General features: G+C 45.5%; 1 protein-coding gene across 3 annotated transcripts in view; it reads left to right on the top strand.

The window, feature by feature from the left end:
* Positions 1–10,424: 10,424 nt before the first annotated feature.
* SLC25A26 (solute carrier family 25 member 26) overlaps positions 10,425–22,415 on the top strand; it is a 125,990-nt gene continuing 113,999 nt past the window's right edge. Inside the window, exon 1 of one of the 3 annotated variants that reach the window (XM_080382882.1) lies at positions 10,425–21,771. In XM_080382882.1, coding sequence (XP_080239008.1) covers positions 21,552–21,771 — 220 coding nt within the window. In that variant the 5' untranslated portion in view covers positions 10,425–21,551. The remainder of the gene's footprint in view (positions 21,772–22,415) is intronic. The other 2 variants (XR_013927445.1, XM_080382881.1) reach the window with 2 other exon arrangements.

A 22,415-nucleotide genomic window follows, 5' to 3' on the forward strand; every position in this document is an offset into this window, starting at 1 on the left:
AGAGCTGATCCAGCCTCAGCCATGGATAGGGCTGGTACTCATACATCAGCTTGGGGTGATGGGGTTCCATTTGTGCAGATACCCTTCAGCTAAAAACCCAGCAAGCAAAACAATCTGGGCTCAAACATGCGAGGGGAGAGAGTGCAGAGTTTCTTGGGCTGTTGTGTCTCCTCCTGCACCTCTGGGCTGAGTAGAAGGTAAGGTGAAAAGTATGAGCATCCAGCCCAAGAGTGCACAGGGAGGAAGCAAAGAGCATCCTCAAGAATACAAATGTGTTTAAGCAGAGGATAATAGAGAATATTTTATGTAATTCTGGAAAATCTGCTCAGAGGCAGTGCTAGGGCAGGCAAAGCAGGAATGACCCTCCTCCCTCACCACAGCTTGTGTTCCCACAGAAATAGGCTAGGGCAAAACTGGTGCTTCACAGCCCCCGCCAGCCTTTCACTAGCACTGCTACCCCTGCACCACATGTGAATCCTGAGCTTAGAAGCTATTGGAAAGGAAGTGACCACCACAGCTTCACTCCTTCAGTTCCTCAGCCCTTTTGCCTTTCTGATATCCAGCCTCAGCTTTCAGTGATTCTGACTTTTGCTATTCCAACCTGATCTCTGCTCTCCTCCAGCTCTTCTCAGACAATTTCAAACAGCCTTTAAGCATGGCTCAGAGTGCTGCAGCTGCTGGCTGTGGACTCCTTGTTTCTCTGAAGACAGTCATCCTGCTGTGTTAGAGTGGCACTTAGAGGTCTTAGTCCTTCCCTGTCCCCATCATGTGCTCCCAGGCCCTACGCTGAGGTTTCCCTCCCATTGGAGGTAGGAGCTGGAGGCTCCTTCCCCTGGATATCTGTTAAGCAAGAGGCAGTGCTGACATGCAACACCTGCAGCATAAAAACTATTTGAGAAAATGAAATTGCAGGGGGTAGAAAGCTAGTGTAACATTTTGTACTCAGATTCAGTCTGAAAAATCTGTGTTCCCCATTCACACACCTGATTTCTTCCCTCCCCATTAGCTCTGAGAGTGCCATCAAAACATTGCAGCTGAATATATTTCTGCATGGAGACAGAAGTGATGATTTAGCATTCAAAATGGATACAGTTTATGCAGCAGAGAAGAAATTTGGGGGAGAGACTTGGCAGTGAAACAGGAAGGTTATAAGATAAAGATTTGATCCCCCCAAACACACACACACCCAGAAACACAAGGGAAATAATTTTTAACAGCAAGACCCAGAAAAAAACGCAACCAAAAACCCCAACAAAACCAGAGTGATGCTAAAAAGAATGCAGCGCGAGCTGCATCTAGTGGCTAAGGAAAGTAAAGCTTTTCTTTGGAAGAGCAGTTCAGCTTGGTAGGAAAAGTAATTACAAGTCCAGGAATAGAGCTAGTGCTTGTCTCCTCGCTGCTCAAGGTTGGACCCAAACTGCAATTGTCCTGCTTTAGGAAAAACAACAGCTTCTGTTAAAACCACAAGCCTCAGCATTTCAAACAGCACTCGTTTGGGAGGTGCCAAAGGTGCCCTCCTGACCCAGGTTTGCAGCAGCCCTCAGAGCCTGGAGGCTACTGCAGGCACCTACCTCTTTGGCATCAGTCGCAATAAAATAAAAAAGGCTGCATCTGTCTGCATCGCTTGCAAACAAGGTGGCATAGGCAGAAAGGCAGCAAATGCAGAGCAGGGCAGTTGCATGCATTAGTCAAGATGCCTAGAAGGCCAATAACACAGACTTAGTGAGCCTGTGCAGCTTCATATTCTGCTCAGGGCTACATAATCCCTGGATGCATGTTATTACAATCCTCAGCATTTCCTCCTCTAAATCTTGACAGTATACTGACAACTCAATTTGCAAGCCAAGGTGTTTCCTTGATGCAGGACTTCTTCCAAACAGGAGGCAGAGTACAACAACCCACGGCATGATTCATTACCCTCATCTCAGAATATATGGCATGTCAGGGATAAAGCTGTGAAGTTTTGATTTATACAGGCTAATCAAGGAGAAAGCTATTAACTGAGGGGCAATGGATTATTAAATAAAATGACAGAAGAAACGTAATGTCAAAACACCCAATTCTGACTCTTGGAACATGTAATTGCTCTTCTTATCTATCCCAAGTCTTCACCCAAAAAGTTAAACCAATCCCTCTAGCTTAGAAGCAATTTTAAACATACTGAGGACCCAATCCAGCTCCCATTTAAGCATTTAGAGCATGGCAAAGTACTTGAAACTGAATAATGTCACTGAAGGGCTTTCTCAAGAGTACTCCATAACAGTGAGCTCAAAGATCAAGACCTGGGCACCACCTGCTGCAAAACTTTCAGTGAATTGCCCATGACTGACAGCAGGGTTAGTTTTCAGGGGCATAGCCTGGAGGGATGTGCCCACAGCATATTGACAGAGTGCAAGAGCAATACCCATGGTTGTAAATATTACCCATGTGGCATCTCCATCCTAAAGAGCAAAAGAGAAACTCACAGCAGCATAGAAAGCAATAAAGAGCCATATATACCTCTATAGATCCAATATTAGACCTGTATGTCTGTAACAGTGCATCTGGAGCAAATGATGAAGAATCCCAACCCATGAGCAACTTCCATCCCCATGACCCTTATTAGGGCTACCTTTAGGATGCCACTCTCTCCAAGGCCACCTAATGCCTTTCACTACCCCCAGCTTGTTCTCAGCCCTCATTCCTGACAGAAAGGTGTCCTCCCCATGCTGCTTCTGCTCCACCCCTGAAGCCCATTCCCACTCTGGTGCCATCCCGCCCAGCACAGAGCCTCTATGCCTCCTCCCATGGCTTGTGCCTGCTTCCTCCCCACCATGATCAAGATGGCATGTTATCTTGATCTGCTACTTGATTATCCCAGCCTGCTACACTCATGGCAGGAACTTCCTGAGCAGGACCACAAGCTGCCTGCCTAAGACCTATTATTCAGCAGGAATCCACTTAAAAGAGCCAGAGGATGGGGACTCAAGCAGAGTTCAGTGCTGTCCTACAGCAGCTTTTAGAAGCTGGGCATTGGTGCATAGCAGATCCTTTCTTAGTCCTAATTAATACAGTTTGCTACAGCTACTTGTCCAGGGCTTCCCCTCCCCCCCCTTGTGTCTTGGTTTTGTGCCTAGCTTACCTGTTTTGCTTTTTCCTATCTGTTCCTCCTATGCAAGGCAGACAGAAAGCAAAGCCTAAGAGGCCAGGGAGCACACACCACCAAAGGAGTGAATGTAAAGACACAGCCTAGAGACATGTGGAGATTCAACCTTAATACCAGCCTTCCAGCTGCAAATTCACAGGAGGGCACTTCTGAATCCCACTTGGCAGCTTAAAGAAAGCAACTCACAAGTCAGTCAACACAGATGGCTTGTTCTGAACCATATTTTCAGTGTGGTGAGCAATTGTATGTGGAGCAGAAATGGCAATATCATCCTGCCTGCTCTTCCCAGTGTCTTGGGCTCACCTGCTCAACCAGCACATGAGCACCAAGGCCAAGGACTCCAAGCTGTCCCAACCCCAGCCCAGGGCTACCTACACTAGCTCTGCTCCACCCTTCATCCTCTGGGGTTATCAGGGGCTGAAATAGCTCCTGCAGCTCTGCCAAGGACCTGCTTCTCTGAACTCTCCACACTGCCAGTACTTTTTTTTTTTTTTTGAACACTGGCAAACTATAGCACGGTTCCTTTTCTCACCTCTGTATTATCAGCTCTGCTAATGGCTGTCCAACTGGCTGCACATCAAGTAAGTGCTCTGTTGAAGTCTTAACAAATGGACATCAGTACTCTTAGCTGTGTACTAACTTAGCACAGATTATGCACAATAGGACTCCCTACAACCAGCTCAGGCTCACTTAAGGTTAGGCTAGTCAGACAGCATCCCATAGTATTTATTAAGTAAGATACAAAACAAACTTAACCATAAAGCAAAACCAAAAAAAATTTCAACCTTCCTGCTCTATCCCTTTACTTATCCTCTTTTTCTTATAAGATTCTCTTGTAAGACTCTCCCCAGCTTCCCTTCTGCTTCCTTTCAGGCTGCATCACTGTATTCTTCTAGTACAGCATCCATTGCCTGGTAATCAACTGGCTTCTGAGTGTCTTTCTTCCCTCCTACCCCAATGCCTTCTTAGGAAAGGGAGGGGAAAAAAAACCCTGAATTACAGTAATTTCTGCTCTAGACCAAAAGCTTTTTGAGTTGAGGAGCTTGTGCTATATTATGCTGCTGTTGGAATGTGGAAATAGGATAGGCTGGAAATTACTAAGGTGTAGTTTCATTTTATTTTTGTTCTCCAAGATCAAGATACAGCCAAGCTCTGTTTCTTGCAGTAATTAACTTTCAGGATTAAGGAGCTGCTGCGTTGATTTTTCTTCTTGTGCAGTAAGTTGATCTTAAGCTTTTTCTGAGGACTTCTTTTTAGTTGAAAGGTTGCCTGTGTTGTAATGGGTTGCTAACAGCTGAGCCTACAAGCTAAGTTCTGGGTTGTGCTTGGTTGTTTATATAAGATAGTATTGTTTCCTACTTTTGTGAATGCCTGAATACAAAGGTGAATGCAAATACTTGTCATAGTGACTTTGGAGTTCCCCTGAAACATGACGTTGGTCATCCCAAGACTTCCTGCAGGGTGTTCAAGGCTCTGAAAAAAGTCTCTAGCATGTATTCCTATGTCCAGGGAAGTGGTATCTGCTTAGTATAGCAAGTGTATGTTCACCTTCTTTGTTTCACAGAGAGATTTTGCTGTTGCAAGTGGATTAGTATTCTCTTCTCTTTGTATCAGTTTTCTTTAACAATCAGTCCGAGATCTTCTGTTAGTTTAAGCTCTGAAGTAGTCTCCTGGCATGCCTAATCCAAGCAGCTGTGTGGCTTCTGGGGCCCTGGGAATTGCAGGAGTGAGATCTTGTTTGGGTCTGTGTAACAAGGGCACTAACAAGTGGAAGGAAGGAGAGCGAAAGGACAGGGAAAAAGTCTGCTGGTCTCAACCCCAGGCTGGTGGAAATATTCTATGAAAGGCCTCTCGAGTTCCTCTGATTGCCTGATATCTATGGCAAGGGAAAATGCTGGTGACAACTCTGTCAAATAAGGTTTTCTCTTAAATAAATCTACTTCTCTCTAAAAGGGATTTCTTGGTTGCTGCTATACAAAGAATATTGAGAGAGAAAAGAGCCATTGGGTTTAGATGTCAACAGTGTCAGTTTAATGTTTGAGAAGGACTTGCCTACATGTCAGTCCTTAGCTATTTCTCCCTGATGTCACACTTCTGGCCAGAACAGAAGTGAGAAGGACCCTTGTTTCTGCCCCTTTTTTACTTTGAAAAGTCTCTTCAACGTTTGCTGACCAGAGAATTTTGCTGCTATCTGGCACTGCAGTTGTGGCTGGCAGTTGGCTTCCTCGGGCCTGTGGTAAAACTTGGAGATCTGCCCTAATTTCCTGCCTATATGCAAGCCCTGGCTCCAGCCGAGGGAGCAGGGGATTTCTATTGGGAATGATTACCACCCTCTCGCTCACTGCAAAGGAGCAGAGGGCTCTGCAATCCAGCAACCTGTCCCTTTGTTCCACCCCAATATCTTCATGGCAACAATGGTTCAGCTCTTGTCCTAGAGTAACAAATTTTTCTTTGGCCCATATTACTGAGTAGTTTTAATTTTCACATGTCTTTATCAGTCTGAGAAGGATGATTAGGTGTGCTGAGGATTACAGCCTGGATGTTTGAGCTGTAAGAGAAACCTGAGTTGTTCACAGTCCGCTGGAGAGCACATGAAGTATGCTGGAAACAAAAGGCAAGCACTCTAAAAAGAGTACAAAAGCACTGATACCTTCAGCCTGAGGATGTCCAGACCCCTTAAAACATTGTGAAATTGTGTCAATAATTTGAAGAAATAAGATGCCATTACGGCTTCACTATCAAAAGCAATATAATGGCTCTTCTTTGCTGTCACTGGGTTAAAGGCTTTCTCTGAACTATAGCATTTTCAGTGGCAGATGTATGTAATGAGCCTGGCATGGTGCAGTCTGTCACAGCTCATTCAATATCTGCAATAGAGCAGAGCTGCCTCAACAGTCCCTAATGCAGTATTTTTCCAGTTGAAAATGCTGTTACAGCACATTGAAACTGCAGTTGGGGAATGGGAGGATTTTAAGGCAACTTCTCTTGGAAAGGCGTTTTCATACGTCAAAAGGGAACTTCTCATTGTGTTTTTTCTTCTGAATTTAGTTTGGGAAGTATAATAGAAAGTGAATGGTAATTCAATCAAAGTCAAAAGCTGGAGAAGGCATTTTGTTTTTTGTAAAGCATTCAATGTTTCAGTAGCTTCCACTGCATTTTCCAGTCTCCCCTGCAGCAGCCTGGCAAGAACAGAGAGTCCTCTTCCCCTTCAGGCAGCCTTGTAGGGCTTGTGGGTCACTTAGTATCTCTTTGGACTTGACTTTGCAGAGTGGTCACAGAGGCAAAGACTGTCACTTAATTAGGCTGATATTGCTAAGCCACCTACTCCTCACTGAAGCAGCCAGGCAGTGGGGTTTGGATTCTAAGCAGGGTATTGATTTGGGAGACCTATTTTAGAGGAAAACTAGCTCTTCTGGCATGTTGGAGAGGTTCTAAACACCTCACATCACCCCCGCACCAGGAAGTGTGAAGCGCCTTGGAGCATGGAACATCAGGAACAGTCAACATGGATTCACCAAGGGAAATCATGCCTGATCGACCTGATAGCCTTCTGCGATGGTATGACTGGCTGGGTGGAAGAGGGTAGAATGGTGGATATTGTTTACTTTGACCTCAGTAAGGTTTTTGACACTCTTCCCACAACATCCTCACATGTAAACTCAGCAAGTGTGGACTAGATGAGTGGAGAGTGAGGTGGATTGAGAACTGGCTGAATGGCAGAGATCAGAGAATTGTGATCAGCAGTGCAGAGTCTAGCTGGAGGCCGGTAGCTAGCAGTGTACCCTGCGTGTCAGCACTGGGTCCAGTCCTGTTCAACTTATTCATCAATGACCTGGATGGAGGGACAGAGTGTACAAGTTTGCTGATGATACTCAACCAGGAGGAATGGCTGTTAAACCAGAAGGCTGTGCTGCCATTCAGTGAGACATAGACAGGCTGGAGAGCTGGGCAGAGAGGAACCTAATGAAGTTCAACCAAGGCAAGTGTAAGGTCTTGCACCTAGGAAGATACAACCCAGTGCATCAGCACAGGCTAGGGGGGCTGACCTGCTGGAAGGCAGCTCTGCAGAGGAGGACCTGGGAGTGCTGGTTGACAGTTGTCCTAGTGATCTGGGACAGCAAGTTGCCCACGGGCCAGCAGTGTGTGACTAGGAAGGCCAATGGGATCCTGGGGTGCATTAGGAGCAGCGTGGCCAGCAGGTCCTCTCCCTCTACTCTGCCCTGGTGAGGCTGCATCTGGAGTGCTGGGTCTGGTTCTAGGTTCTCCAGTTCAAGGGAGACCAGGAGTTACAGGAGAGGGTCCAGCAGGGGACTACAAAGATGACGATGGGACTGGAGCATCTCCCTTATGAGGAAAGGCTGAGAGGGCTGGGTCTGTTTAGTCTGGAGAAGACTGGGAGGGGATCTTATCCATCTCTGCAAATATCTTAAGGGTGAGTGTCAAGAGGATGGTGCCAGGTTCTTTTCAGTAGTGCCCTGCAACAGGACAAGGATCGATGAGCACAAACAGCTCTTTCTGAATATGAGGAAGAACTTATTTGCCCTGAGGATGACAGGGCACTGCCACAAGCTGCCCAGAGAGGCTGTGGAGTTTCCTTCTCTGCAAACATTCAAAACCTGCCAGGATGTGACTCTGGCAACCCGATCTAGGTGAACCTGCTCTAACGGAGTTGGACAAGATGGTCTCTAGAGGTCTCTCCCAACACTGACCATTCTGTGGCTGGTCCAGCAGAGCTGTATCGTGAGCTTCTCCAAGGAGAGCTGAAGATGCTCCTAAGCCCCAAGGCAGCAAGAGATGCCCTGTGAGGCACTGAAATTCCATGCTTCTTGTGCCAGTTGACTATCCCAGCTGTACTAATAAAAGCATTAATGTGTTGTCAATTTTACTGGACCAAACATATCACTTAGGCTTCCTGTGAGAGGTATTATTAATAGTTATTTTTAGTCTATTATTAATAATAGAGTAACAGCTCAGTGCATTTTTTCCAAGATCATAAGCCTAGTTGACTTCTCTATTCTAATTCAAGTGGGAAAGTAAGATGGCATTGCATAGCCTTCAGTGTCTCTTCTATCTGTACATGTGTATCATGAGATTATTTATAATTAATTATAAAAATGAGCAAACAAGCAAATTGTACATTTTTTTCCCCGTCTAAAGAAGCTGCAGTCTGTAATCAAGACACTAGATGGTAGTCTCAGTCCAGAAACACTCCAGTGGATGTTTGACACTGCAGTAACAGTAAATCACGTCTGTTTCAGTATGGTTTGCTCCTTGTAACACAAGATTTGAGGTGATTCGCTTGTGATGTGGAAACATTATCCAAAGCTGAACTTTCTGCAGTTAAGTTCAGAAGCTGGCAACAAATTCCTAGCTGATTTCCAGAAAAGGAGATCTCGAGTCTGATAATTTTGCAGTTAACCCTTACTGATCCCACCTGAAAGTGAGTGAAATCCCTATTACTGATGGTGTGAGCACAAATTTTGATTAAAAGATAAGCCCAGTCCCTAGGTATCTCAATAATGATTGGAGACAATGGGATGTAGAAAACACATTGGTGTTTGGGGGTTTTTGTTGGGTTCCCCTCCTTTCTCCTTAGTTTGGAGCAGATGTATAAACAAGTGTCAGCTGAGACCATGTGTCCTACAAGCAAGTGTCCTAGCTTGTAGGCCATTATGTGAAGCTGTTGTATTTCACATTTGAAATTAACAGACTGTGGCCCATGAAGCCACGGTAATTTTATCATGTGTGTTTGCGCTGGCATATTCTACTTTGTGTAAATCATTAAATACTTGCTGACTTGCATTTTTTGTTAGGGATCCAATAAGCCTATTCTTTGAAGGAACTGGGCTAGAAACTAGCTTGTATCTTCCACAGCCAGGCCCCAACACTTCCCTTTCACTTGCTTCTCTTCCCCTGAAAAGTCAGAATTTTTAAGGTTTTTTTTACAGTTACTGCAGATATATTTATGAAAAATAAAATCAACATATGATATTAAACTTTCAAGAACAGAAGAATTCAATAGCAGCACTGAAGCAGAAGAGACTTAGTTGGCTTCATGACCCACTGACCAATGTTCAGGCTATTTTAGATGTGCTGGCTGGGGATGGAGCTTCTTCCCGCTTTCCCTGAATCAAAGAAAGGACTCCCTTTGACAGCAGTGATGTTAGGAATATGGCTGTGAGTCTTCCTTGCTTGCTTTGTTCAGTTATATTTCAGTGTGAGGTTAAAAAATGTGTGTGGGATGTGGAAATAACCGGTTTTAATTATTAGACATCATAGGCTGACTGAGAAGTGAATCCAATTCTGACTCTGCTAGGGGACTGGGAATAGAATGCAAGGAGAAATCAGGCATGTGTTACTCCTAACATGACCATTTAAGTTTCAGCAAATTGCAAACCAGTATTGATTTCTATACATAAGCTACAAACATAAAAGAATTACAAAACTTCTCAGCAGCCTGAAAAGCCAATATCGACCAAACTAAAATGGCATTTAGGAGAGCGATGCTTAGCTGATGAAAATAAATAGCAGTAAAATAGCTTCTCACTTGTAATTTTTATCTAATATTGTATCAGATCTGTAATCCTTTGCAAGTGTCACCTAATGCATCACTGGTGACTGCAGAAATGTGTAGAATTAATAAAGAAGGTGCCTGGATGTGGACTAGCTACCTACTTCCAATCTTCCTGAAAGGCTTCAGTTTGATGTATGATATTCCTCTGATTAAAGTATAAAATATATTTTTTCACAAAGTGAGTCTTCTTCTTGAGCTCCAGCAAAAGAAGCTCTTTGCTTGAGGCCTCAGTTTCATACCATTGATTTGTCTTTATCCCAACGTGCATCTTCAGTTGTGGTGAAGCTATGTGGTCAAGCACTTCTAATAGGAGTGGTTATGGGGCTGCAAACATGTCGATTAGAATAAAATCTGGTTAAAGACTTTGCCACCTTTAGATATCTGAAGCAGAGGAAGGGAGCAATAGGTAGTAGATGGGTGTGAATTGGCAGGCTGCACATGAAGGGAGCTCTGGCAGGAAGGGGAGTAAAGCAGGATATGGATCACTGGAATGCTGTGAAATAAATGGGTATGTACAAAAGCCAAAGCATGACAAACATTCCCCAGAAGATGTGGGACTGGTTCCTCTGGAGATCCCTTCCTCTTCTGTTGTTCATCCCCTAAAGCAGGGGTCCTCAAACTATGGCCTGCAGGCTGGATACGGCCCCCCAGGGTTCTCAATCCGGCCCCCGGTATTTACAGAAACCCCCTGCCCACCCCCCCCGGGGGTTGGGGGCGAACCAAGCAGCCGCAGGTGACTTCCTGCCACTTCATCCCTGCGCCGTCCCCCTGTTTAAAAAGTTTGAGGACCCCTGCCCTAAAATGTTACTGTCCCAGCATACAACAATCATCAATAGCTTTTAAGGGAAATGGAAGGAGAAAGTCTTTCTCACTAATACAGGCCAATCACCATTTTGCATTTAACAATCTTCCTTTCCAATGTTTTGGTTTCTCCTCTGTTTTAGAGCAGGGGATGGGGGAGCCCGGAGGGATGGACATCAACAAAGCACAGCATGTGGGATCAGTCTGTTCAAACATGTAGGTACACACACAACTTCCACCATCATCCCAGTGCCAGAAGAAAAGAGCCAGTGGAGCTGGTATTAGGTCTCGAAACGTCTAACACCTCTAATGTTCTGGTTAAAAGTGGGACTCCTGGTCCCTCCTTCCTTTGATAGGTCCCAGGTCTCCCTCAGATTCAGCAGAAAGCGAGACCCAGCAGGATGTTCATTGCCTCCCTGGAGCACATCTCAAAATGCTGGCCTCTCTTTTTCAAGTAAGTTTTGAGCAATCCTTAGTTCCTTCAGTAACCTACTCTACTGAGATGAGAAATCCCTACTAGGCAAGTGCCACTGTAATTTTTAGGCTCAACAGGTACTGGTTCTGCAAGGTGTAAACTCTTGCTAAGCATAGGAGGTTGTTGCTTGCAGTAGGATATGGGTGTTTCAAATTCAACACACGCTTTGCAAGCCTGGAGCTTGAATCTTTATCTACTTGTGGCCAACGGCAAGCAAGAGCAGCTCTACTCCTTAGGTTAGGAATATTACTGTTTGACTGGTATAACAGTGTGAAAAGAAATTAAACTGAGAAGCAGGTGTTGCCTATAACCAGACAAAGAAAAAGTTCAGGAAGCCTCTCTCTGTATCTTCACATCAAGATGAACTTTGATAAACTTGGGCTATTAAAAAAAAGTAGCATTTTTCTTCCTCTTTTGATTTGCAAATTAAGCTAAACTTGCATAATCAAATCTGATTGGAGTTTATTTTCAGCTGAAGAGTTTACCACAGACTTAAAAGACTAAAGCCAAGACCATAATTGCATATTGTGGACTGCCCTTGCTGTAAATTTTTTCCTGATTTCAGTGCAAAAAACCTACTAAGTGAAAGAGAGTTTTGTACTAAATGAACAGTTCAAAATGCAGAAATTGATGTTTCCCATTCAAATGCAGAAAAGATTTTGATTCAGATCCCTCCTCCCTCCCTTTGAAATGCTATTTACCTACATCAGAGTCTAATAAGGTTAATGTGTCAGATGTTCCCCCAGTGTAAATTGTATCAGTGGGAAGAATACTGCCTGAATAGAGTCCTCCAGCTCTATTCATTTGCTTTCAATGTGTCAAATTAATTTTGCCACATGGGTAATAAAAGCTGTGCTTCTGTGTATTTCTGTAAACATTGTACGACTTAGAAAGTGTTTATGATTTCTTTCAACAATGAAACTTAAACTGTGTGCAGGCCAATATCAGCAAGTAATTTCAGAAGCGACTGAGGCATGTAATTGAGTTTGTCAGTGTAATTGTATTTTGGAATAGATAGTGGTATGTTTTTTTTAGTCGTTAGCGAGTCTCATATTTAGTGTGCTGATTAATTCTATTAGAGGAGTTAATTAGACTGAGAAGCTGGGGGTGAGAATGGATACAAATCACTTTAAAGCACTACATTTAACTCAGAGTTGATTATTCTGTGCACAAAGAAATGCTGCCTCTCCCTGTTTTGGACTCACGTGTGTGATTAGAGCTCATCAGTGCAGCCCTGTGCCTGCTGACAAGGACAGATGATGAGTATGGATGCAATTCCCTCTCCTTTCAAGTGTGAACTTCCAAATTGAGGCACTGCAGGGTACAGAGCTGACCTGGTTTAAAAATATTAAGCTCCTGTGCATACTCCATAATAATAAAATTAATAATTACAATATCTGTATTTCTGGCACAGCCTCCCCATATTGTTTCCTGTAAAGAACAAAAGGCAATAAGGAATAAACAGGCACCACTTAAGGGCACTCTCTGGCTTTGCAGACTTCAGAAGAGCTTGGGCTCAAGTCTTGGCATGGGAGATTCAGACTTTCCCCTGCAGAAAGAAAAGAGACTTGGATGCTGGAGGTCTGGCAGCTGCAATATCTGCCCTGGAGGTGCTTGAGTTGGAAGCTGAATGCAGGGCTCTCTTGGCATCTCCAAGCAGGCACATCTCGCTTGCAGGCAGCTGCATGGGCCCTGCCTGTACCAGAAGGGTGGATGCTCTGCAGAGGAGTTAGCTTGTCTGGAAGAGAGAGCTGAACTTGCAGCTGCATTAAAAGAAGACTCATAGATCTGGACCATTGGTAGATGTGAACCATTTTTGGAGAGCATCGCTAAGCCTGGGACGGAAAATGGAGGAGGATGGACTGACGTTAATTCTCCCTACCTGTTGCTCATATGCTGTGCACAGAATAGTACAGCCTTAGGAGTGACTGTGGAGGACCTGATGCGGCTCTTAGTCTTCTGCATCCAACCTAGTGTGGACCAAGCCAGATCAAAGTGCATGCAGGCTGAGCTCAAGTTCTCCTACACCTCTCAATCCCAACAGCATGCCCCAAAGCGCTTCTAGGTGCGAGACGGGAGGGGCTGAGGAAAGGGCAGAATGGAGAATTGGAACAGTCTCCTCTAAAATTAAAATATGTGAAATATATACAGAATAGATTTAAGAAGCACTCTGTAATTTTTGAATCACCTGGAGTATTTCCAACTAGACAAACACAAGACAGTGTCAGAAGAGCATTAAAACATGCCTTGAGACATCATTTGAGCTGGACAAAAGTCAGGTCCCTTTATAAACCAAATGTACATATTGGGAGCTAGTATAATTTTCTGGAAAACAGTTCCAGTCCAAACAGATGCAAAGGAAGGATACTGTCAAATGAAGCAGTGGTCAGGACTACAGAAAACCCAGGTCAACAGCCTGTATATTTTCAAGAAATTGTGATGCTGTGTCAGGGAATTTCTCCCAGGCTGCCTACTTAGGCCATTACAGCGCTGTTAGTAAAAATGCCTCTTATCTTCCAACTCCTTCCACATACACATAAAGCAGTCGTGGTCAGTAAAGGGCATATTTTAGTAAGATTCAGAGTGGTAACGTCTGGCAAATTCACATGTCATATGCTTCTCCTTCCCCATGTACAAACAGCCTGTGTTCCCATGCTTTTGTGTTTCCCTTAGATAATGGCTTTTCTGCAACAGAATACTAATGATAGGTTATCAGCTGGGAATGGCAATGTGCCTCATGATGGTATGATATGAAGAAATCATCAGAAACTTTCACTGTTGGGAAACTTCACATCGGAAGCCAGCTCCGATAATCCTACTGAGAGGAGAGGAGCTGGCAAGTCTCTCTTGCTACAAAACAGAAGGAAAAGGAAGAGGGCCCTGGAAAGCTGCAGGAAGGTGAACAAGACTTTCTTGTCATCAGCCTCTTTCCGCTGTTCCTGGGAAGGACCTCTCGGCTGCCTCTCACCAAAGGGTTGTGCTCCACAACATCAAAGAAAACATGGAAGATGTCTCACATCCAGGACTGAGATGAGACTGAAGTATCTCAGTAAAGACTGAGGTGCACAGAGGGAGAAGGCAGTGGGAGCCTCATGCAGAAGAGCAGTAGCGTGGCTGCCCAGGGGTTTCATGCACTATTGGGATAAACCAACATCTTTTTGTAATGGCAGATCATCTCCTGACTGTCAAGCTTGGGCTTGGCTGCTGGATTCAGTGGCTATTACAGCAATGGTGCAGGGGTTTGGGTATCTACAGATGCACATAGGTGCCTCTAGGGATAGTCTGAAATGCTCAAGAAGGTTAAGTCTCTGCAGTCAACAGCATTTATGAACCTGAAAATGTTTAGGCACTACTGAGGCTCTCAGGATCCTGCTTTATCTCACTTTTCTATCACTGTAATCATAGCATCATTTGACTACTAATACTTTAGCCCAACATGTAGGCCCACAATAGTTTTAGTCACTTCTTGTGCTTGATTATAATAAAAAAATCAAGCATTGTGTACAGATGGGGTTTGCACTTGTCCAGGCTGAGGTGTAATCTGTGCCGAACTGATGCTTCTCTAATGTAAAAGTTCAGCTGAGCTTCCAACAGCAGTATAGGCCCTCCCACCAAGTCCCTCAAGACATTTAGGCAAAGCTTTCCAACCTCTTTCAGTGCATGGATGTCTGCAGCTTTTGCAGGTCTTGTGTTTTTAAACTTGCTACCCACAACTCTGTCTCTCTTAGTTTCTTCTGATAGACCACTCAAATGCTGGTGGTGCTGGCTGAAAGCCTCATGCAGCTGCAGTCCTTCAAAATACCCAGTCCTTGAGTAGCGCAGCTGCTTTTGTCCCTTTGTCAGTTAACAGCAGCATTTTGACAGCTAAAGTGATGAGCCACAGCACAGCAGTGAGGAGGAGAGCTGCGTATGCAGGGCACTGCTAGCTCAGCTGGGCAATGCTGGCCCATGGGTCCTCAGACAGTGGAAGAGCTACGTGTGTCCTCCCAGAGACCTCAGCTTGCTGGAGGCATGGTGAGTCTTCTGGAAAGAGTAGTGGAGCTACCAAGTTTTCAAAGCCACTCACCCATACAAATAACACTGTGTAGTCTGGGATTTGTGAGCAGGCACCCGTGGCACATGGTCAATCTGCCAAATGGAGCTGGGTGTGGACAAAGCTCCATTCCCTGCTCTTCTGGAGCTGCTGTTTCACCTTCCCCCAGGGGTATCATTGTGGGTTTGACTTGCAATCGATGACTCAGTTACTAGAACATGGAAAAGGAAGACTGAGTTTAGGCAGCCTTCATTCCTCACTGTTGAACTACTCCTTAGGGTCAGGGAAGCATACACAGCCTGTCTCTGTTTTGGATTTAGGGATCAAACTCTCCATGAGGCAGTCGCCTTCATCCACTCCACTGCTGTCCCTGGCCCTGAAGAATTTGAAAATGAAGCAGCAGGAACCTCATGTAGTCTTACAGGACATAGCCGGCAGTGTGCAGTGGTGGCAAAATGGGATGTGCAAGCAACATGTGCCCTAGCACTTAGTCCTTAGAAGAGTCTGTACTCCCTTCATCCTTCTGCTCCCTGTCCCTATGATGTACTTTTGTTCTTTGTCCTTCTCTGAGTAGTCAAAACAGTTTGAGAAAGATTTTTTCCTTGAATTAAATGATAGTAAAAATTAATTATTATCAAGTACACAGCACCAAATGCACAGCACATTTTTTTTTAAAGCAAACTATTATTTTTACAGTTTACATTTAAAAAATAGCTGTAGTTTACATGCTGAAGTTCAGCTGTTCAAATAAACCCTTAAGTTCCTTTCTTCAGTCAGTCACCTGATTGGCATTTCCCAATAGGTGGATCGTTTCAGCCACGGTGGCTGCTCTACATGTCATTGCAAGCACTTCCCATCAGCCATGCTCCCTGGGAGCTGGAGAATGAATTTAGCTGATAAAAACTCTGAGCTGAGCAAACATCTGGCAATGAACTAATTTTCTAAAGTATTACTCCTTGTCTGTACAGAAAATATTGCAATTTATTTAAGCCAGAAGGCTGATGGAGCTGAACAGTGGAGGTAAGGGTTGTCCTTGAGCTGGAGCCACACACCTCTCCCAGGAGCCAGGCTCACCATTGCTGCAGGGCAGTGCTGGTCCACAGCATTGGGATGAAGGATTCATCCATCCCTGTGGAACAGGGAGGGGTCAATGTTCAGCTCTCCAAAACCATGAAATTCAAGGAAATCCAATTTTAATTAAGCCTTTTATTACAAAGGTCCAGTGAAATAGCCCAAGGGGTCATGCTGGTCATCCACCAGGATGGCCTTGGTCTGCTGTTGGTCAATACTGTTTGGAAGGGGAGGGATGGTGGGTGCAGCATTAATGCTGCGTCCACTCCTCCTCCTAGGAGGGGACAACCCATCCCATGTTTCATTAACACTGCCTGTAGCCTTTGGAAGAGACCAGGTCTGTTAATCCTCTTTTTTAAACAGAGGAAAGCACTAAATCACCAGAATAACTCAAGCAATTTGGTGACTGAAGGACCCCAGTGTCCCAGTTCCAGCCACTCTGCAGGAATGTCAGGGATGCTCCTCTGGGACCATTTAGAAATGCACAACCGTCTGGACAGCTTAGGGCCATCCTGCTGCAAACTTCTTAACTCTGCTTCCTGAGTCAACTAAGTCATTGCATCAGCCCATGAAATGAGCTGAGAACAGATGTGAGTGATTCCAGTGTCAGGGGTTTGGACTACAACCACAAATGCAAGTGTAATTAAGATTTTCCTCCATTTCTCTTACATGCTAAATGGAAATATTAGATTAACTCAGCTGTGCTGTAAGACTAACTGCAGAGTCTCTGGAAGATGTGTTCACATGGAAAAGGTCACTACATTGCCACTGGATCGTTATTTCACCTACTTTAGCCAGTAGTTAAAATGCATGTTTTCTGTCTCTCCCAGACCTTTCATCTTCAATTGTCCAGGCAGCCAATAAGGCAGAATAAATGAGAAGCATCAGAAATCCGTACAGTTTAAGGTTTTCTATCATTATGCAGAATCTATATCTTCATTAATCACTTTTTTCCTTAATGAATTCGGGGACTAGTGTTTCTGCTGCTAAGTACTCAAAGGAGTTATTAAATTTCTGGCTGTCTCATTCCTCCATCTGTTTCCATAAAAATTTACTGCAATTAGTATTTCAGCAAAATTTCTAAAACCTGCCAGATTTTTTAAGAACAGGGAACACTACCGTAAGCATGAGGGGGAGCTTATGGTGTCTGAGTGGCAAGAAATGATCTAAAATCCACATTAAATCAGCCTTCCCTGTAGTCTGCAGGAGGGTTAAGGCAACAAAAGGGAGACAAAATGAAGAGACGCTGGAAAAACTGCTGCCTGTCCAGGTCCAGCTGTCCACTGCTGGCTAGATATTAGGATAATAATTTTCATTTTTCTGAAGGAGGCAGCTCCAGAAGCACATGCAACAGCCAGGGAAGTGGGTAGAGGTCTGCAGCACAGCTACTGAGCATGCAGAGGGGCTATGGGGCACCAGGCAATGTGGTGGCTGCTAGAGGCAAGTACCAGTCCTGGTGGTAAGTCCTGAGCACAGGACTCAGCTTCCTTGCGCAAGCGCTCCAGGTCACTTGGTGTCAGGGGACCTCTTGGATTTACTACAGTGAAGCTATGGCCAAGAACATTGCTGCCCTATCCCAGTCAAAAATAAACTGCAGAATAAAGAAGCCTGTGCTTCTGCAAGAGTATGGCAGAAGCCCTCACCTTAGCATGTGCGTATCAGGTGTTTAAGGAGGCTGGTGACAATCCTGTCTCCTGGAGAAGGACCAGTGTCACACTTTTCCAATGCATGGAGCCACCCGCTCCCCTATACACTGATGTGATCTCAGGAAAGGCCCTTGGCTCTGCACTAATTTCACAGTTCTGCAGCTGTTTGTAATAAAATGGGACAAACAAGATTTTTATGGCCAAAGGATTATGTTTTGTTCCTTGTTTTTCAATTAACAGGCCTCCTCTGCCACGATGTGCTCCTGTGGTGCATCACAACCTCTTGGATCCTGTATGTGGCCTTATTATTGAAACTCCCCCTTCAGATGACCCTCTGGCCCCATTCTGTACCTGCACAGTATCAAATTAAAGGGCTAAAGGGCTCCCTGAGTCTTTATTTTCACTATATTTATGCCAGGATAAATTATTGCAGCTGATAAATTTCCATCTGCTTTTAAGAACAGTGGGACAGACCCAGTTTCTCAGGAAGGAAGAGATGCAGGGTGTTGTCCGAGCTGAAGAAAAAATGACGGTCCAAGAAGGGCTGACTGACTGGAAGGGGCTGGCTCTGATGTGCCTGCATTGCCCAGGAGAAAGATAATAAACAGAATGAGAAGAGCAATTGCTTTAATAAATAAACGGGAACATGTGTGCAACTGATACCGCCAGGGGCAGATATATGCCAAGAAGTCTGTTTTTAACATCTGCTCTTCAGCAGCCTTAATATGCTATGACCAGATCAATATATCTTCTGCTGCTGGTGTCAGATATGCTATAGCAGCTTGAGACTGAGGGAGGAAATACACACAAACAAGCATATAGCCATGCATACATATATACAGATATACATATATCAGCATTTTTATATGTGTACATAGTTGTATCAGTGAAAGGATTAACAATATGAAATTGATTCAAAATGGTGCTTAAGTAGCCCTGACAAAGAAGACCCATCAGTGGCTCATGTTTGTTCCCTACAACCTCTCTTTTTTCCAGAGTATAAGCTAGAGGATTGCTGTTGTTGGCAGCTCATATCCCACTCAGTGCATCCATAGATGCAATATGTTCTTTATCACACTATAATTAAAAGGCTTTTCATCTCTTGCCAAGGCTTTTATGTGCTGCAAAGGCTGAGGAAAGCAGGTGAGGTGCTGTAGGCATAATGGTCATTTGTAAAAGCACTCCTACCAGCCTGCAGCCATGGGCAAGGAAGGGCAAAGAAAGAGAGGAGCAAGGAATGAAAAAGGAGGTGGAAGGAGGGGCTGAGGAAAAACCTGGTGGCCACCAAGCTGCTCCAGTGCTGGCTGAGTCAGCTCTGGCAGGGACAGAAAACTGTCTATTCTCTTCTCTGCTACAGGGTATTGCACACGCAGTGCCTGGGAAAAGCATTGTGTGGCTGTTCCTCAGCCTCCCCAGCTTGCCCACCAGTTCCCAAGCTTCAGCTACAGCTGAAAGCAGGCTTGGGAGAAGCCGCACGACCATGAATGAGCTGAAAACAAGGTTGAGTGAAGGTATGGGACTACAAACACCCATCGCTCAGGTGCAGACTGACACTTCCTTTGCCTGTGCTAGATTTTTCTGCTCAGCCCATTTTCTTCACTTGCAGTGTAGATTCTGGGAAGCACCCACAGTGTTTTTGCACAAGGAAGAAAGGACATGAGAAAGCAGATCTCTCTTCACTCAACTTACTCTGCAAGCTCAGAGGGAGTCCATTGAAGGACTTAGCACAAAGATTAATGTTTGGCCTGCGGCATTAAGCAGAACTTGGTCATTTAAGACGGGACAGTGGCTTGGAAGAATGGGAGGTTATGACCCCTCTGATGCAGCAGCAGTTGTCCTGACAGAAGGTGATAAATAAAAGAGTCGCTGCCTCAGAGTGTATCTGAAAGCTTTGCACTGAACAATGTGAAAAATGCTCGCTATGACCCCAAGAACCTTTACATCAAGAAACCTCCTGGGCACACATGGGGAATAAGGTCTCATTTTAAGTGCTGCCATCACTGGGTCGTATGGGGATAGCAGTAACTCTAAAAGCATGCTTCATTTACTGCAGATGTCTGATTTTTCCCTCAATATCGCTCCAAAGTACCTAATTTAATGACAGATGTGAACCTTGAAACTGAGGAACTTTCAGCTATTGTGTTTATTTAGCCACTTACCAGAACACCAGCTGGAAATGGTAGATTTCAGATCGTTTTTATTTCTGTCTGAATAGCAGGGTTCTTTCAGAAAGCCAGGTACTCTGCTGGGTGTTACTATAATAACTGCTCACAGTCCAGTCTTTGCTATATTACAGCTGAAATATGTAATGGTGGCTTCTGCTGGTGGCTTCTGCTTCTTCCAGGGATCAGAATCAAAGTTTCCAGGAATTAATTCCTAGGACAGCAAACTGGCCTGCCTTAAGCTTCACACGCATTGTGGGCTTTGGAGGAAAACAGGGTCAGACAGCCATACTGCAAACAGGTGTGCTAGTGATGTCAAAGGAGTTCACTTGTTTGTTCATGTCCTGATATGAAACCAAGAAGTGATCCTTGATAAACACAACAAAGCCTAAACTAAAACAAAGTACTGATAATCCACCAGATTATTGTAAAAATGTTAAGTTAGGACCAGAAAACCAAGGAGCTGCCTTCGTTCAAAGGAGGTTGAGAGATACAATACATTCAGGCTCTTTCTATTTTTGCCTGCAGAGCTTTGAGTTTTTCACTCAAATGAAAATGAAAACTAAATGAAATGAAGACTAACATTGCCTGTCTCTGGGGACTGAGGCAGTTCAGGAAAAAAACCCACAGCACTGCAGGAGAGCTGTAATAAATTTGCTGAAGCTGGCAACTCTTTGATGTCAATCACGATGCTGCTGCAGGCAGATGGTACAGGACAGGACAGCATGGTGCTTCCCACCTGCAAAAACCCTGAGCAATTTGATGAAGAGGAGCTGAGCTGCTTGTAGGTGGTTATTGATGCTGAGAATGTGAGGCATCGTCACATCCTTGGCTGCTAGGCCCAAAAGTCATCCCAGGTGATGTGCTTGTAGCCAAGGGCATCTTGAAGCCTGCTTATTTTCTGGTTCTGTGTGCACAATGGTGCTTTCCAACATTTACCCCTTCTCCGTATCCTATAATTTCAAGTGTAGTTTCCTGCTGGGTTAGGATTATGAGAGGACTCTGTGCCAAAACCCTCTCTGCAACTTTGGAAACCACTGCTGATTTGAATGCCCTTTGTGGAGACGCCTCAGCAAGACACAAATGCAAAACACAAAAGCGTTTCTCATGGGAGTGACAAATGGCATCTTCCCTTCCAGGGAGAGCCAGCACATCTCCTCAGAGCTATGCCTTGCTCCAATCTGCTCTTTGTAGGAATGGCCCACGGAAAGTCTGTGCAGGATGGTGTCAGCAGGACATACCAAAACCAGGGCGTCTGCGCCGCAGGTATCGATTGAGGAAAAACCTCAACTGACTTCACAAATGTTCTCACCTAAAAATGTCATATTTTTTCCAGTGGATCTGCTTTCAGAACAGATCCCAGTCGCTGGCGGCTGGAAGCATGGCGGCCACCCACGCCTCAGGGCCGCCCGGGCCCAGTGGCAGCGCAGGAGCCCGGGCTGAAGGAAGCGCCACTTCCCTCCTTTTCTGAAGCGAAACCAGATCTACAGATCACTACTATGTAATAACTAATCAGCGCTTACTGACAGCTGATGGCTGCTTTGGCCCTTAGACAGGCAACCCCTGTGTGCGGGGCCGAGGGTCCCGCTCCCTCAGCAGGACGGGTGACGCTGCCGGGCACCGCCGTCGCTGCCCGCCCTGCGCATGCGCGGCCGCCGGCACAGGCGCAGTGACAACCCGCTCCCGCCTGACCGCGGGCCAGGGGCAGCAACATGGCTGCGCCCTTCTTCCCGCCCGGGACGCGGCTGCAGCGGGGCGTCTAGTCCCGTCCCGCGGTGGGGGCGGTCTGACTGTGCTACGCCGTGTCGCCGCCCGGTATCGCCACTCCTGCATGGAGCCGCGGGAGTCCTGGGCGGCCTTGGCGGTGAGTGAGCGGGCACGGGCCTGCCCGTTGCCACGGCGACGCGGCGGCCTCGGGTGCCGGCGGGAGCGCGCCTTGGTTCGTCCCCTCATGGCTTCGCCGGCCGCCGCCGGGCGGGCATATGGGGGCCGTGGCCTGGCGGCGCTTTGCGCAGCATTTCCCGCCCTAAAAGCTTCTTTTCGACGTGTGCTCTCAAACAGCGTCACATACAAGGGGGTAAAAGCCCGTGGTCTCCGTAGCTAGGGACTGCCCTGCGGGTATCCGGCGCTGGCTCCCGGCGCTGTGTGGGAAGTCGTGGCTGTGAGGAGAGCTGCGGGCCCAGGGCCGCCGGGGCACGGTTGGGTGCAGCTGCCTTCGGGCCTAATTTTGTTTAATCGTTTTGGTGGAGTAAGCTTTAACTGCTACGTCCCACTCCGGGTAAAGGTTTTTCAACTCTTTGACTTCTCATAATGCTGTTGTAACTGAAAGGTGGGGGAGAAGGTGCCTTTTAGTTGTCTTATCTAAAAATCACTGCTATTTTCTGCAGGTGGCCTGAGCACGCAGGTATTTTCGCCCTCTGGCAGGTGCTCTGTGAGCTGCTTCATGAATTTAAATGACATTTAAGATACAGAACTTTGAAAACTAAAGAAGCAATTAGTAACTTTGAT

Source organism: Falco punctatus (genome assembly GCF_963210335.1).
Source record: "Falco punctatus genome assembly, chromosome: 4".
Lineage (NCBI taxonomy): Eukaryota > Metazoa > Chordata > Aves > Falconiformes > Falconidae > Falco > Falco punctatus.